This window comes from Neopsephotus bourkii, unplaced genomic scaffold (assembly GCF_033783945.1).
Source record: "Neopsephotus bourkii isolate Nb327-2 ecotype Australia unplaced genomic scaffold, CSIRO-AGI_Nbou_v1 NB_481, whole genome shotgun sequence".
Taxonomy (NCBI): domain Eukaryota; kingdom Metazoa; phylum Chordata; class Aves; order Psittaciformes; family Psittacidae; genus Neopsephotus; species Neopsephotus bourkii.
The window spans coordinates 302,252-317,759 of NW_026900982.1; the positions used below are offsets into that span (position 1 = coordinate 302,252).

The following is a 15,508-nucleotide window of genomic DNA, read 5'->3' on the forward strand; positions in this document are numbered from 1 at the left end:
CCTCTCTCCAGCATCGCTCTTTGTCCCTGTGGGTGCTGTTTGTCCCTGTGAGGACAGGGCTGTGGATGTGGATTTCCTTCTGCCTGACAGGGTGGGGATTAAACTCCTGTGTCATTCCTATTGCCGTTCCCAATGTTGAGGTAGAGGTGCTCTGCTGCCAGAGCCACCGGAGCCCCAAGGAGGCAGAGGAGTGAATGCCACTGGTGCAAGGTGCTCAGCCTCCCCTTTGAGGATCCCTCCAAAGCCCTCAGAAAGGCAACCAAGCCCTTCCCACTATATCCAAAACCCCACAACAAAGCAGGCGCAGAATCAGGCTTTGAAGTTCAGCTGCTTCTATTCAAGAAACTAGCGGTGTAATTACACTCTGTGTGTGCCTTCCTTCTCCCCCAACCCCTGGCAGCACCAGCTTTAACACACCGGTCCCCTCCTCAGCTGGTCCCTTGTCCTCTTTTCCATCAAGCAATAGCAAAGTGACTGCAGCATCCACGGGGCAGTGTCCAAGGCAAGTGCAAACGCTGCTGCAGGGAGGGAACAGGCACAGTTAAAAATATAAATGTCAGTCTGTACTCATATATATTTATATATCTGAAATACACAATATTGGTTCCTTTTTCTTCTTTCCCAAGTCAAAGGCAGCAGTGTGCTCTCCAGTTCCATCTCTTAGCTATGGTGGTTTGTGACAAGGATGAACTTGGTACAAACTAACAGCACGTCCTGGGTGCTTTCGGTTTGTAGCTGCTGCTCCCCGCACACAGAAGAGATGTGGTGTCTTCCCATCCGGCCCTGAGTTTGGATCTCCTCGTGCTGAGTGTGTGGCAGCCAGGGCCCGTGGTGCTATTTTAATGTCATGTTGTCCCCTTGCATGGCTGGTGGTGCAGCTGCATGTCCCCGGGCCCGTGCCTGCCAGGGGCTGAGATCTGGTGTGCGCTTGCACAGGAGGAGCCTGTGTCTCCCTCCTGCTCAGCTGCAGGCACAGTAGGGCAAAGCCCCCACCAGGAACATCCAAGCAGGGGCTTGGAAAGGGCTGTGCCAAGGGGGTGGTTTCTCAAGTTTGGTTTCAGATCTGGACAGCGGTGGGGTGGACGTGTCCAGGTCCTTCCCTGAGCCTCCCTGCTCGACGCTGGGAGGCAGTGGCTGTGGTGGTGGGTAGGCACTGGACCCTCATGAGCTGTCCACAACCTGATGGGGCAGGGTGACGGAGGAGCCGCTGATGAAGGAGCCCTGCTTCTCCCGGCCCTTGAGGAAGAAGGTGAGCAGCTCTCCTTTGCCCTTGACATAGATGGCTCCCCGGCGCACAAAGCGGAAGCCGTACTCCTTCAGGATGAGGTGGGTCTCCTCCACCACCTGCAGGGACATGTTGGGAGGCTGAGAGGTCCTTGTATGGCACGTGGCATGGGGAGCAGGGACCCCCAGGGCCTAGCTCCCATCCCATTGTCCTGGGGTGCCCTTTGAGCATCACCTTGCCCTGTGTCCAGCTCAGAGGAGCCAGCCCTAACCCTCCCATGTGCTCCCAGCAGCACTTCTCCCCTCCCACCCACAGCCTGGGGTGTTTTGAGGGCTGCACCCCTCCATGGGTAGCCAGTTTGTCCCCTCATCATCATCGCACCTGTATGTTCCCCATCACGCCGGTGGACTCCATCCTGCTGGCCACATTCACCGTGTTGCCCCAGATGTCATAGTGTGGCTTGCGGGCACCGATGACACCTGCCAGCACGGCCCCCTTGTTCATGCCTGCAAAAGACAGGGAGCAGAGGTTGTCTCTATGCCTGGTGACATGGATGGGACATCCTAATCAGAAGGAGAGGCTGTCCCAGGGAAGCCGTGGGGACAATGAGGCTCCCCCCAGCCCTGCTGCCTTCGGCTGCTGAACTGCAGCTGCTGCCCGGTGTGCCATCACTGTTGGGGAAGGAGGGACAAGGGGGGTTGAGGCAGACCCTGCCCCGTGCTACCGGACTTGCCTATACGGAGCATGAAGTTGTTGAAGGACTGGTAGTTGATGTTCATCAGCGTCACCTTCATGGCTAAGGCAAAGTCGGCCAAGTCAGCCAAGTGCTGCCAGCGCTCCTTATCCGAGAGGGTTTCCTTCTGCAAGAATAGCACAGATCAGGCCTGCCCACCCCTTGCCCCTACTGTCCCGCATCCCCATGGGGACCCCTCACCTTGGTGCTGTAGCCATTGGCATTGGCATCAGGGGTCACTCCAGAAGCGGCCATGTAGGTGCTGCCAATGGTTTTGATTTTGGTGATGCAGCGGAACTGGGGTTCATCCAGGAGCTGAGTTGTGGAGACAAGACCCTCAGGCACCCCAGGGCCAGGGCAGGTCCTTCTGCCCTTAGATAGGGCAGGAAGGGGAGGTCTAGCCAAGCCCTGCACCATCCCCATAGCCGGTTCCATCCTAACTCACTGCATCAAAGTCAGAGATGATCTCGTTGAGGAACCGCAGACACTCAATGCCCCCGTTGTTGATGCTCTCCTCTGTGTAGAAGTCGGCAAAGTTGGGGAGGGAGGCAAACATGACACCAATCTCATCGTAGGACTGGCTGTACAGCTCCTGGGGACAGGATGGGATGGTGGTTGTAGGCCAGGGACATAGAATCATGGAATGATTTGGGGTGGAAAAGAACTTAAGCTCATCCAGTTCCAACCCCCTGCCACAGGCAGGGATACCTCACACAAGACCATGTTGCCCAAAGCCCCATCCAACCTGGCCTTTAAAACTGCTAGGGGTGGAGCATTCACCACTTTGGGCAACCAAACAAGTGCCCATGCAGGACACCAGCACCTCCATCAAATCTAAACCCTCCCATGAAACCATGCATCACCTTCAACCAACCAAAGCCTATCCCATCCACTCCCAAAATGGGAGCAAATACCGCCTCCTGGGTGCCCCTCACCTCGTCCCGCTTCTTGGAGCCCAGGAAGTGCCGGGCCACATGCTCGGGCAGCATGTTGGTGACAAGGGCCTCATTCCAGCGTCGCATCTCATAGACCCGCTCCTTCTGGTCATGGACATCTATCTTCCAGAGGAAGAGGGTCCTGGCCAGCTTCTCCACCTGGGGGTGGGGAATAAGGCTCACCCCCACTTGCCACCAACCAATGGGTCCCTTCCAGTGCTGGAAGCATCCTGTGGGGCTGGTGTGAGCTTGGAAGAAGGCTCTGGCACAAGGTGAAGCCCTAACTGGGGAACTGAGACCTGCTTTAAGGTGCAAACAGAATCCTCGTGAGGCAGGCGTGAGCCTTAGGGCCACCATATTGCTGCCCACTCCAAACCGTGGGGGTGAGATGGAAGTGATGTGGTCCTGGAGAGCCCTTAGGTGGGCTTCCTTAGAGTAGAGCTGGAGATGTTGCCTTGGAGCTTACAAGCAATATGGGCAGGGGCTGAGTATGAAGGTGCAGAGGGGAGGGGAACGAGTCACTCACGTGGCGAGAGAAGTAGTAAAAGCTGAGCATCACGATGAAGATCATCACTGTCATGGAGTACTTGGAGGGGACCATCAAGGACCTGTGGCAGGGGTGACACAGCATGGATGTGCGGTGGGTATGGCTGTGCCCCCCAACCCATGCCCACCCCCCTGCCACCCCTTACGTGCTTTGCTGGCCACGGCGGCGGTCGTACTGGTCAAAGATGTGCTCCCAGGCGTAGATGTTGACAGCACCAGTGGCCCCAGTGATCAGCACCATGAGGGTCAGCTTAACCATGTGGCTGACCTGCACCAGCATGATGGTGGCCACCAAGGCCAGCAGGGCAATGTAGCTGTAGTACTTGGGCTGCTCCCCACAGCCGCCTGCCTGGGGTGGCCCTGCTGTCCCGTTGCCCATCCCGCTGTGGTCCTGCTGGCAGCTGAGCTGGGGGCATAAGGGCAGGGTGAGGAGGGGGTCAAGGTGCACCTCTCCATGGGCTCCATGGCCACCCAAAGGGACAGGGTGCTTCGCAGAGCAGAAGGAGGACACCCAACCTAAATTCCCCGCCCCTACAGTGCAGCACTGCTAATTGCTTTAACTATCAACTATGCATCATTATGGACTGCTTGGATGGAGGCTGGAGCAGGCTCAGCCCTGCTGGCACCCAGGCTGGTGGCTCACCATGTCCACGATATCCGCCATGGTGACGATGACGATGGCAGCCATGGCCCAGGTGTTGCGTGCCCAGCGGGTCCTGTCGATCCAGGTGGAGAAGGCCACAAGCTTTTTGGGGAAGACCTGAGGGGAGGGGAAAGTTGCTCAGGTGGGACACAGTGATGGGACATCATGGACATCACGGTGTCCCATCACCATGAACAATGTCCTGTCTCACCCGGGGAAAGATGGCAGCCAATGAGCAGAGGGTGAGGATGAGCAGCAGGATCTCCCCCACCACAAAGGTCACGTAGTTGGCCACCAACCTGCCAAAAACCCCAAAGGGGGATGGGTTTGAAGCCCAGTGGCTTGAGGCCACCCATCCCCACTATCTCCCTGCCATACCAGGGGTCAATGAAGATCTCCACTAAGGCGGTGAAGAAAAGGACAACACAGGAGCAGCTGAATGCTGCCCCGCTCTGCTTCTCCTTCTCCACTGAGTAGCGTGTCTCCATCTCGGGGTCAATGAAGCGCATGGAGAGCCGGAAGGTGCTCTTCCCCTTCAGCCTGCCGACAACAGCGCCCATCAGTGCCTGCCAGCGCTGGGATGGGCTAAGCTGCACTGGGCTCTGCTGCTGGCCGGGGTGACTCACGCCTGGACGGACTCGCGCTCCAGCAAGGCTTCGTTGAGCAGCTTGTTGAGCTCCTGCTCGTTCTGCGAGGCGTCGATCACCCGCTCAGCCAGGTCCCGCAGCCGCAGCCGCCGCCGAGGGTTGGGGAAGGAGGGGTTCACCGCCTGTGTGGCCAGACCATGCCAGCATCGGTGGGATGTTCAACCACCACGGCGTGGCTAACAGGTGCCCCTCGAGCTGCTGGAAGGGGCATGCTTTCCATGGGCTGTACCTCTCCATCATCCTCTCCACACTCCAGGGTGCCCCTCACCCTGGAGTCAGGCTCCTCAGGCTCCTCAGGGCTGATGTAGGCCAGGCTGAGGCTGCCGTTGCACTCCTTAGTGTTGACCAACGGTGGGGAGCCGCCATGGGATGAGGCCAGTGACAGCTTCTGCAAGGTGAAGGTGGTGGGTCACACTGGGGTGTCCCCCTACCCTGGCTTGCCACGGCTCTGCTGCCTCCACTCACCACCCCGTTGACGCCATTGCGCAGGGGCTGCTTGGGGACCACGACGAGGTAGGTGACAATGCCCTTCTCTTTCAGGTACTCGCAGCGTGAACCTCCTTCACCGGGCTCCACCTCAAACTCACCCTTCAGGCAATCCATAGTGCTCTGCGAGATGTGCACCCTCCTGCCGGCACCGGGCACCAGTGTCACCCATGGGTGCAGGGCACCCGGTTCCCCACCACCCCCTGCAGATGCTCACCCGGGGATGCCGCCCGCCTCCATCTTGTTGGCCACGGTGACATCAGTGGACCACACATCGTACTGCCAGCGCTTCTGCCCCAGCACCCCCCCCAGCACTGTCCCGCTGTGCACACCCACCCGCATGTCCACCGCTGTCTTGGTCTTCTCCCGTACATAACTAGAGAGGGGAGACAAGGTCAATATGGGGGGGGGGGTCCCCAACACATCCCCACCCCATAGCCCATCCCCATCCTGACTCCCCATCATTAGTTACCACCCCTCAGTGTATAATGACTTTTAGATTCATAGAACAGTTTGGGTTGGAAGGGACCTTAAAGCTCACCCAGTTCCAACCCCTGCCACAAGCAGGGACACCTTCCACTAGACCAGGTTGCTCCAAGCCCCGTCCAGCCTGGCCTTGAACACTGCCAGGGATGGGGCAGCCACAGCTTCTCTGGGCACCCTGTAACAGGGTCTCACCACCCTCACAGGGAACAACTGCTTCAGATCTCATCTCAATCTCCCCTCTGTCAGGCCCTTGTCAAAAGCTCCTCTCCAGCTTTCTTGCTCCAGCTTGGGGCGTCCCCATGGCCTCCTCTGGACTTGCTCCAACAGCTCCACGTCCTTCTCATGTTGGTGCCCCAGAGCTGGATGCAGGACTGCAGGAGGGGTCTCACCAGAGAAGAGCAGAGGGGTGGAATCCCCCCCCTTGCCCTGCTGTTCACGCTGCTGGCGATGCAGCCCAGGACACAGCTGGTGTTTGCAGAAGCTGCACCTCAGCACACCAGTTCCCCCTGCCCACCCTGGCACCCACCCCAAAGAGAAAGCCCTTACGAAATGGCCTCCACCATGGCCAGCCCCATCATGATGGAGCAGACGGCATGGTCCTCCCGGTACTCGGGCAGCCCGCAGATGCAGTAGTAGCAGTCGCCCAGGATCTTGATGCGCAGCTGGTGGTACTTCTGGGGATGGGGGCACATTGTCAGCCCCACAACCATCAGCTGTGACACCCCCAACTCCTTCACTGCCCCCATCCCTCTCCCAGGCTGTCCTTGGCCCACACAGGGATCCTGCGCCCAACAGGGACATAAATCATTGGATTTTCCATTCCCACCCCACTTCCCCGTCAGGGCTCAGTGTGACCCCGGCTGCTCCCTGCCTGGGGGAGGCCCCCCTGCTTCCCAGCTCTATTTTTACAACAGAGGGCAGGGCATCTCCAGCATCCCGGAGCAGTAAATGTTTAACCTCCGCATCCCCACCCTGGGATGCAGCATTCGGCTGGGGCAGGAGCAGGACGATGGCTGAGACCTGCCCCACTCGTTACATGTCAGGATGGCGGGGTACACTCACGGCTGCCAGCTTGTCGAAGCGGGCGAAGAGCTCGTTGAGGAGCTTCACCAGCTCCTGGGCGCTGCAGTAGGAGGAGAGCTGGGTGAAGCCCACGATGTCTGCAAAGAGGATGCTGTGGGGAGCAATGGTGAGCAGATCAGCCCGGTGTGTGTGTCCTGGGACATCCCTTCCTTTGCACTAGGGCACCCATGCAAAAGCAAAGGCTGGTTTGGGATGACGCTGGCTTTAGCTGCAAACCACACAAATGTTTTCCCCTGATTCTAGCCAGAACAGTAAAACACACGTTTTTGCAGAAGAAAAATAGAAGGTTTTTCCCCCCCCAAGGATGGCACAGGGGGAGGCAGGACAGTCCCACCTGACGTTCTCGTGACGGTACATGTACATGGTGTTGAACTGCTGCATCTCCTTCTGGCTCGGGTCCTTCTTCATGTCCTTCAGCATCTCATCAGCCACATGCTTGGGCAGGATGGAGAGCATCAGCCGCTCCTGGGAACGGGATAGGGGACAGAGTTTGCCATGACACGAAGCCAAGCGCGGCAACTCATGGCTCAAACACACAGTGCCAATGTGCAGTGCAAAGGCACAGTCCAAACACATGGTGCCAGTTCCAAGCTCCTGGGCCCTCACTGCTGGGCCTAACTATTCCCAGATGGATCCCAGAGCCCATCCAGGTCTTCAGCCCAAGCTCTCATCCACATGTGGGGAAGAAGCCGTGGGCGAAACAGGAGCTTTTCCTCCAGGCAGAAGGAGTGAGGTTGGAGCAGGGTGTCCCAGGGCACCGGGAGCCATCAACCCAACCCCAAACCTACACATACAGATGGAGAGGACACACCCATGGGTGGTGGGTCCCCCTTGGCCATGCCTTCGTGGTGGTGCCAACCTCTGCTTCTAGCCATTTCCTCCCTGTTTTACAAGTTCTCAGTGAGGTTGGGAATAGATTGGCAAGTGGGAATAAATCCCAGCCAGGGGAGGATGGGAGGGTAGAAGGGCAAGGGCACTGCAGCCTGTCCCTGGAGCTGTGGGAAGGAGGGACAGTCCCACACACTTATTTGCACTCCAGCTGATGAGCTGCAAGTGTCCTTGTGCTCCCCACATCCCTCCTGCAGGCACCATACAGAGCCCAGTCCCTCTGGGAGCTTGAGAATTAAAACGATTCAGGTTGGGCAAGCTTTTATCAGCCCAAATAAACCTGGGACATGGGGCTGGAGCCACCTTGGGGCTGCACCAATGTCCACATGGTCCCTCTGAGCTGCCCCAGCTTGGCCCTCATTGGGTCAGGGCTGGTTGTAGGGACTGGGGTTAAACCACACCAGGGAGGATTTAACAGTTTAAAAGCATGGTGAGTGCCCCATATCCAGGCATAGGACTCCAGCAGCTTGATCCCAGGAGGATCAAGCCCACTTGGTGACATGGAACCCACTGCTGGCCCAGCAGCCCCAGAGCTGGAGGAGGGATAGATGTGCGTGGCTGTGCGTGGGGATTCGTACTAAATGTAAGTAACTTGGTTAACAAAGTGGGTTTTCCCCCAGGACTGGGGGTGTCTGTGCGCAGCCGCAGCAGGGCTGTTGCTGGAGGAACGGCACTGTGTCCCCATCCCCGTCCCCATCCCCAGGGAGTGCAGGTGGGGAGGAGTGCAGGAGCTTCTCAGCTCCTCTCAGCTCCATTAACCCTTAGCTCTGCCTGTGGGGCTGTCTTTTCAACCATCACCGGTGACCTGGAAGGAGCCATCTGGCAATGACCACTGCTCCTTGCTCCATGGCCCCGCTGCCCCGAGCCACTCAGCCTCTTGCTAGCAGCCTTTCCTGCAAGATCACAGGCTATTTTTAGCTCAGCTCCCTAAGGAAACAGCTTATGTGATAATAAACCCATGTTCCTTCCTATACTCCTCCAAACCTGCAAGCTGGAGCCTCCAAAGTGCTCTCACTATGAGCATCCCCCATCCTCAGGATTTGCCCCCTTCGCCTAAACCTCTCCCTTTACCTAACCCCTTATTAGACATCAGAGCATCCACACAGGTTTTGCAGCAAAGAGGATGCCAGTGGCGCTGGCCTGGCCCTGCCACGTGTCTCTTGCTGCCGTTGGGAGCAAATTGCTGGCAGCGCATCAACCAGATAAGAGATGGGAGATGGAGACAGAGGCCCCAGATAAGGTTCTAAAATTAGCCCAGCTCATCACTGGACGGCGGCTGGAGACAGCAGAGCTTTGAAACAGCCGGCTGGCACCACACTGCCTGCTGCCCTCTGACCGCTGCTCTTGCCTGGTCACCGCAGCACAGTGCCGGCACAGCCGTGTGCATGGAGCATCACCCCTGGGATGAGCACAGACTGGATGGCTGTGCTTGCTGTCAGCTCGCCCTCCCCGTCATGGTCTGCTGCAGGAGAAGCCCATGAGATGGATGGGGACCTGATGTACGGTCATGCTCAGCAATGGGGACCTGCCATGCGGCTGTGCCTGGAGACAGGGACGTGCTGTGTGACTGTGCATGGGGTTGGGGACCTGTCCTGTGGTTGTGCTTGAGGACAGGGACCTGTTGTGCAGCTGTGCCCAGTGCCACATGGCCCTGCCCGGACATGAGGACCTGCTTGTCACCATGCCCAGGGATGGGGATAGCTTGGTGGTGGCTATGGCAGGAGCTGGCAGACCCTGGAAGAGGATGCTGACATGGAGAGTCCCCAAACTGGGCACAGGGTGCAAAGCTGCAAATGTATGTCCCACCATGGGTCCTCCTGTTCCCTTCACCACCCACCACAGTCTCTCAGCACCATGCAGGGTGCAGTCTGAGGGTGCTTTACCTATATCTCAAAGCCACACCAGTGTCCCATCACCATCCCCTGCCCTGTCCCCATGCTGTCACCTCATGCAGCCGTGGCTCCTACCTGTTGCTGGCTCTGCTCCTCCAGGTTGAGCTTGACCTCGAGGGACTGGCGCGCTTCAAGGAAGGCTTTGCGGTGCTTGCGGTCAGCCATGTAGTAGGACATGGTGCCCACGGTGATGGCACAAAGGTAGATGGCAACATTGGACAGGATCTTTGGGGACAGAGAAAAGGAGATGAGGGTGAGTGGAGCCACGAGGAAGTCCATGCATGGCCCAGGGATGGTACTGGTACCACCGCACAGCACTGTTTGGGCAGCACAGCCTGACAGGTTAGACTGGAAAAATGATGGAGGAGGACATAAAATACACCCTGGAGATCAGTCACCAAATCACAGCCACTGTGAACTGCTGGTGGGGTCATGGGGGACCTGATGGTGGCTCTGTGGGAGGGATCTGCAGCAAAGACCCCTCATGGATCATGCCCTGAGCATCCCTGGAGACCGTGTGCTCCCCGCGGGTTGATGCCACTTCATTAGACCTTGCAGAGGTGTTTTGGAGAAAGGCAGCAGGTTGGCAGGGGCTGGGTGCAGCCCTGGGGATGGTGCTGCTGAAGGCAAGTGTTTCTCACGTGCCACCCGCTCTTTCCATAGGAACCACAGCCCTCTGTGCAGAAACCTGAATGAAACCGCAGCCAAACTCACAAACAGTGTGTTTACTGATGCTCCTGCCCCTCTGCATCCCTCCCAGTGGCCCTGAGGCTGGACCTGTCCTGTCCCACAGGCTAGGCCCCGGCTCCATGGGCTGGACCCCATCCTCCAGGCTGGACCCTGTCCCCACGGATTGGGCTCCATGTCCCTGCAGCCCAGGAAGGGACACAGCAGGTTTGGAGATGGGAGCAAAGAGTCCTTTATGGAAAATCTGACTGATGAGGGAAAGTTGAATGTGTTTGGTTTGTTTAGTCTAGAAAGGGGACGAGGGATGGGGAGGATGTGATAACAGGCTCCAGCTATGCCAAAGTGGCAATGGGGACGTGGGCCATGGGCTGTGTCACAGCCAGTGTGGAGGAGGGAGTGGGAAGAGCACGAAGCTGCTCCCAGGCTCATTTCCATTGGGGATGTGCTGCCATGCTCCACATCCTTCTGATCCCAACTCCCCCGTACCAATCTTTTCCCATCCCTGGTCCCCCATAGCCCAGCTTGGTCAGAGGAAAGTCCTAATGTGATCCTGGTCCTTTCCTTGCAGGTTTTATCACCTGACAGCATTGAGTCCTGAGCAGCTCAGCCTCATCATAGGGAGACAGGGAGGAGCTGCTGACCCCTTCCACACAGGGGGAAACTGAGGCACAGACAAACAGGCCACATGCAGCAGTAAATACGGTGCCTGTCACTGTGTGCTGGCTCAGCACCACACTGGGGTTAAGACGATTTGCAGCAAGGAAAGAGTCACTTCTTTGGGGAGGAAAAGAGCATGGGGAGCAGGGGAGAGCACCCATGACCCTCATCTGGTGCCCCAGGGCCGGATCCTGCCCCAGATCCCACTGCTGCAGCTGGGGATCCCTGGGAAGCCCCTGCACCCATGGCACAGCAGAGTGTGAGCAAAGAGCAACCTGGAGGTGGGCACCGAAAGAAACCCCAAAACCAAGCAGCCACTTGCTATTTTTAACCGGCCTCTTGGATTGCCATGACAAAGGGATGCTCTACCCAGGCTGGATGGGCATGGGGCGGCTTGTCACTGTTCAGCACAGCTCAGCACACTGGGGCTGCCAGAAACTCTAGGGATCTGCTCGCCCTATAGAGCCAAAGCCCATGCTGAGCATCTTCTATCTGCATCCTGCAGCCATGCAATGAATGCTCAGCCCCCAAAAAGCCTCCAGCAGCAAGTGCTCTGAAATGCAAAACACATCTCAAGACCCCAGATGCTGCAGGGAAATCCCCAACACAAAGGAGACCCCACTCCTGGCACAGTCACTGGTTATCATTTGCACTTAGTAATTTGGGGGCAGAGAAAGCAGGACATGCAGAGGAGGGTGCAGAGCCAGTGGAACAAGCCTTCCCATCCAACCCCATCCATGTCCTGGAGGGAAGATCCTGGTAGGATGCGCAAGGGCCATCCAAATGGGGACCAGGTCATTGGCCAAGCCTGGGTATGCTTTGCAGCTGATTTGCACCCAACCGTGGCAGACACAGCCTCAAACCCCACCAAATCCTGACCCCTGCCATGATTCCAGCCTTCAGGCTCCTCCTTGACAGCCGGCAGCGGGGCAGAAGCTGTCGGCATCTCTCATGAACCCTGTCAGGCTGTGCCGGCCCCACTCAAGCAACATCCTCTGGTTCATCCTATTAATAGCAATGCCCTCCGGGAGCTGCACCACCAGCTATAATAATAAAGCATATGATGTTTATTTCTGGACATAATGTTCCTCCTTTTGCAGCAGGCAGAGGCAGAGGCATGCCGCGTTGCCAAGGTTTTACCGGCCCTGGGCTCTCCGTGCCATGGCAATGATTAACAGAGCAGCTCATGCCTGCTGCCAGCCGGGGGGATGCCCACATGGCCCCTCACCTCCTGCATCCCAGGGAGGTGGCAGCAAGGGTTTTCCTTGTGTACCCCAGAGAAGGAGCAAAACCTGGGAAAGCTGCCGGTGCACTGGGATTTCTCCTGCTTGGTGCAGTGCTTCCGCCCCAGCATCACTGGGAGGGCACCCATGCTGCCGCCCCAGCACCCAGCCTAGCAAGCTCCAGAAATGATGCTCAAAACAGTGCTTTTCTTTGCAAAGCCCTGTGTGCCAGCAGATGATGTCCCATGCCAGGGGACCAGCTCCAAAACACCCACCCAGAGACAGGAAAAACCCAGTAGCTTTGGGCTTTTTGGAGAGCAGGCTCCATTTTCCAAACCCCCAGAGTGATCACAGGCTCAACACTTCCCAAACCTCATAAAAAGCAAATAAATACGCCCCTCTCCCCCCTTCCTATGTAGGCTGGGAACAACTGGACGTCTCTGAGGACCTAACCCAGAGCATCCCATATTCCCATAGCATCCTCCCACGGAGCCCACACCATTAGGGGCAGAACAGATACTTCCAGTGGGGTTTTCCCCACTGCCATCAGCAGCCACTGGCACACAAGTTTTCAGTTCTGGCTTGGTTTTTTCCCCCTCCACCCCATCTGTGGCCATGCCATGAAACCCACTGATTTAAGGAATAAAAACAATCTCTAGCTGCTCCAGGGGGGACATTTCCCAAGAAATATTGAGAATATGATGGGTCGGGGATCGCTGTCCCCAATCTGAGCCCCACGTCCCCCCCTTTACTGCATACACGAATTAGTTAGCCCATCTTTATGGCCATGTTTGGGTTTGGAGACTCTGTTTCTCCAGGTTGGCAAGCAAGCCTGGGCTCTGCCACAGGCACAGGGCTCAGCGATGGCCACTGCCCAAGAGCCACACTGGGTCCAAGTGGCTGCCCAGCTCCTTCCTCCTGGGAAAGCTCCAGTGGCTGTTTGTGAGCCCGGAAGCTGAGCTCCTGCCACCTTTCTGCCCAAAATGGCCATGTGGGGACATTTTTAGCCATGTTTGCAATTCAAAGGGAATTGGCACAAGCAAGGCCTCCAGGCAGGGAGCTTGCAGTCTATGCCGTGCCTCAGTTTCCCCAGCAGCCTAACTCCATGAATCCATGCACCCCGGGTGGCTCCTGGGGTTGGATCTGTGCTTGCAAGGTCAGGTCTGTGGCTGTGTGCCTCAGCACAGGTGGGTGCTCCTGCACACCCCAATACCCCAGATATGTTATGGGGAGTCCCCAGCTCCCAGCAAACACCACGATCAGCTCACAGGGTTTGGATCCAACCTAGCTTTAGGGTCAGGGCATAGGGGCGGAGATGGACCCCATGTAACTCATAGGAGCACCAAACAGGGATGATTTGCCCATCACCCCCCACCACAGCAGGGAACCCCATGTCCCCTCGCTGGCCCTGTACCTGTCTGAGCAGCGTGCCTTCATCCAGGGCATCCTGGTGCTGCTGGGCGACGGTGACACCGAGCACCAGCGTGTGGATGCCGCAGGAGATGGCGGTGATGAGCACGATGGGCGCCAAGCGCAGCGGCAGCGTGATGAAGAAGGAGAAGACGAAGAAAGCCTGCCAGCCCACCGTGTCGCTGGCCTCGGGCGAGCGGGAGAAGTTGAGACCCAGGTAGCAGAAGATCTGGGCCAAGATGAGGACCCAGAGGACGTAGGGCAGGAACCTGCGGGCCACCCGCTCGGGGAGCAGCTTATACTTGCAAAGGATGAAGAGCAGCACGTGGGTGACCAGCCCGGCCACCGCCGCCAGCACTGGGGCCAGTTTGTCAGGGGCATAGACCACGGCGCACATGATGAGGACGTAGCAATCGAAGAGGGCGGCAAAGACCACAAGCACCAGGAGGGTCTCATGGCGTTGGCGACGGAAATAGGTCTGGTAGAGGTTCTCCAGGGACTCGGGAGTGAAGGTGAGGCGCATGAAGCGAGGCAGGCAGAGGCAGGGTCCCGAGCTCCGCACCGTCACCTCATGGGTCCGCCCCACGCCATGCTCAGGGTCCGACGGCAGGCTCACCGAATAGTCGGCGGAGTACTCAGCCGAGCACTCGGGCTCTGAGAAAGCCCTGTTCCTGGGCATCGTGGTGCTTTCCCCTGCTCCGACCCCGCAGAAATGCCGCGGTCCCCCGCGCCCCGATGCTCACTGGGGTGATGCCCGCAGCATCCCCGTCCCACCGGCCACCTAACAGCGAGGCCTTTCCCTTTCTCCCGCAGCCCTAATCCTCAATCCCGCTGCGAGCTGAAGAGCGGACGACGGAGGGAAAGGGGGATGAGTATAAATAACCGGCGGTGCGGTGCTCGGAGGCCGGGAGCTGAAGGAGCTTTCCTGCCCAGCTCCCCGCCAGCTCTCTCCCCAGCCCTTGCGCACTGCCAGGTTGCAACCGAAGCGACGCGGAGCGGAAAGATGTCGCGATGCCTCCCTGCTCCTCCTTCGAGGGCAACCGCTTCGGGGGGCGATCCCCGGCGCTCCTCCTGTCTTTGCCCCTTTCCGAGATCCTTCGTTCCACGGGGATGGACGGACGGATGGGTGGAGGGATGGAGAGGATGGACAGACCGAGGAACGGAGGGCCAGGAGCCGCAGCCCGGGCAGCGCAGGTGCCGCCCCGCTGCCGAGAGCGATCCGATCCGATCCGATCCGCTGCGCTTCGCCTCTCCCGGCCGCAGCCGCATCCTCCGGCGGCCCCGCCGCCCGCCTCCGCCGCCCCCTACGCCCGGGGCCGCCCTGCCCCGCCGCCCGCTCGGTCTCCGCGGGGCCGGGGACGAGGCAGCGGAGGCGGCGGCAGGGGCATGGCAGCGGCTCCGGGGATGGAGGGGCCGGGCAGGGGCTTCCCCGGGGCCGGGGCGGGCTCCCACCGCCGGCCGTGCCGGTACCGGTGCGCCCCGGTGCGTCTCAGCCTTCAGTAACTCTGTCGGTGCTGGCTGCGGGGCGGCCCTGCTGCCGCCGGGGACCGGGAACCCAGCCTGTTTCTGGGTGGATTTGCCCCCAGCCGTGTCCCTCCCTCGCTCCTGCAGCTTTGCTGCTGCCAACTCCATCCTCTTCATCATCACCTGCTTCCAACAGCTTGCACGGCCACAGGGACGCACACGTCCTGAACCAACTCGCTAGGCACCAGGCACCCCAACCCTGGGGGATGAGCAGGGTGCCAGGCCATACATCCTAAAACCTGACAGGTTGTCCATGGCCCGACTCTGCTTCCCCCACCCGCACCTCCGGGGTCACAGACCCCTTACAACAGCTTCCCCTCCACAGAGGAGCAGGGAAACACCAGGACTTCCCCCTGCACATCCTCCTTTGCCTACACTGCCCAAATCACCCCCAAAACTGACGACACCCCCCCGAAACCTCTTCAGAAAGCTACCCTTCTTCT

The 15,508-nt window shown here is 58.7% G+C and overlaps 1 protein-coding gene across 1 annotated transcript; it reads right to left on the reverse strand.

The window, feature by feature from the left end:
* Nucleotides 1-941: 941 nt before the first annotated feature.
* On the reverse strand, nt 942-14,900 carry ADCY3 (adenylate cyclase 3). Its single transcript, XM_061350153.1, has 20 exons — nt 13,546-14,900; nt 9,640-9,789; nt 7,119-7,249; nt 6,764-6,875; nt 6,248-6,375; nt 5,433-5,591; nt 5,195-5,357; nt 4,959-5,117; nt 4,709-4,851; nt 4,461-4,622; nt 4,294-4,381; nt 4,083-4,199; nt 3,586-3,845; nt 3,420-3,501; nt 2,894-3,052; nt 2,404-2,550; nt 2,160-2,273; nt 1,959-2,085; nt 1,607-1,731; nt 942-1,344 (listed from the first exon to the last, which is right to left on the reverse strand). The coding sequence occupies exons 1-20, from the start codon at nt 14,218-14,220 to the stop codon at nt 1,162-1,164; spliced, it is 3,384 nt and encodes a 1,127-aa protein (XP_061206137.1). The 5' UTR covers nt 14,221-14,900; the 3' UTR covers nt 942-1,161.
* Between the last annotated feature and the right edge of the window lie 608 nt (nt 14,901-15,508).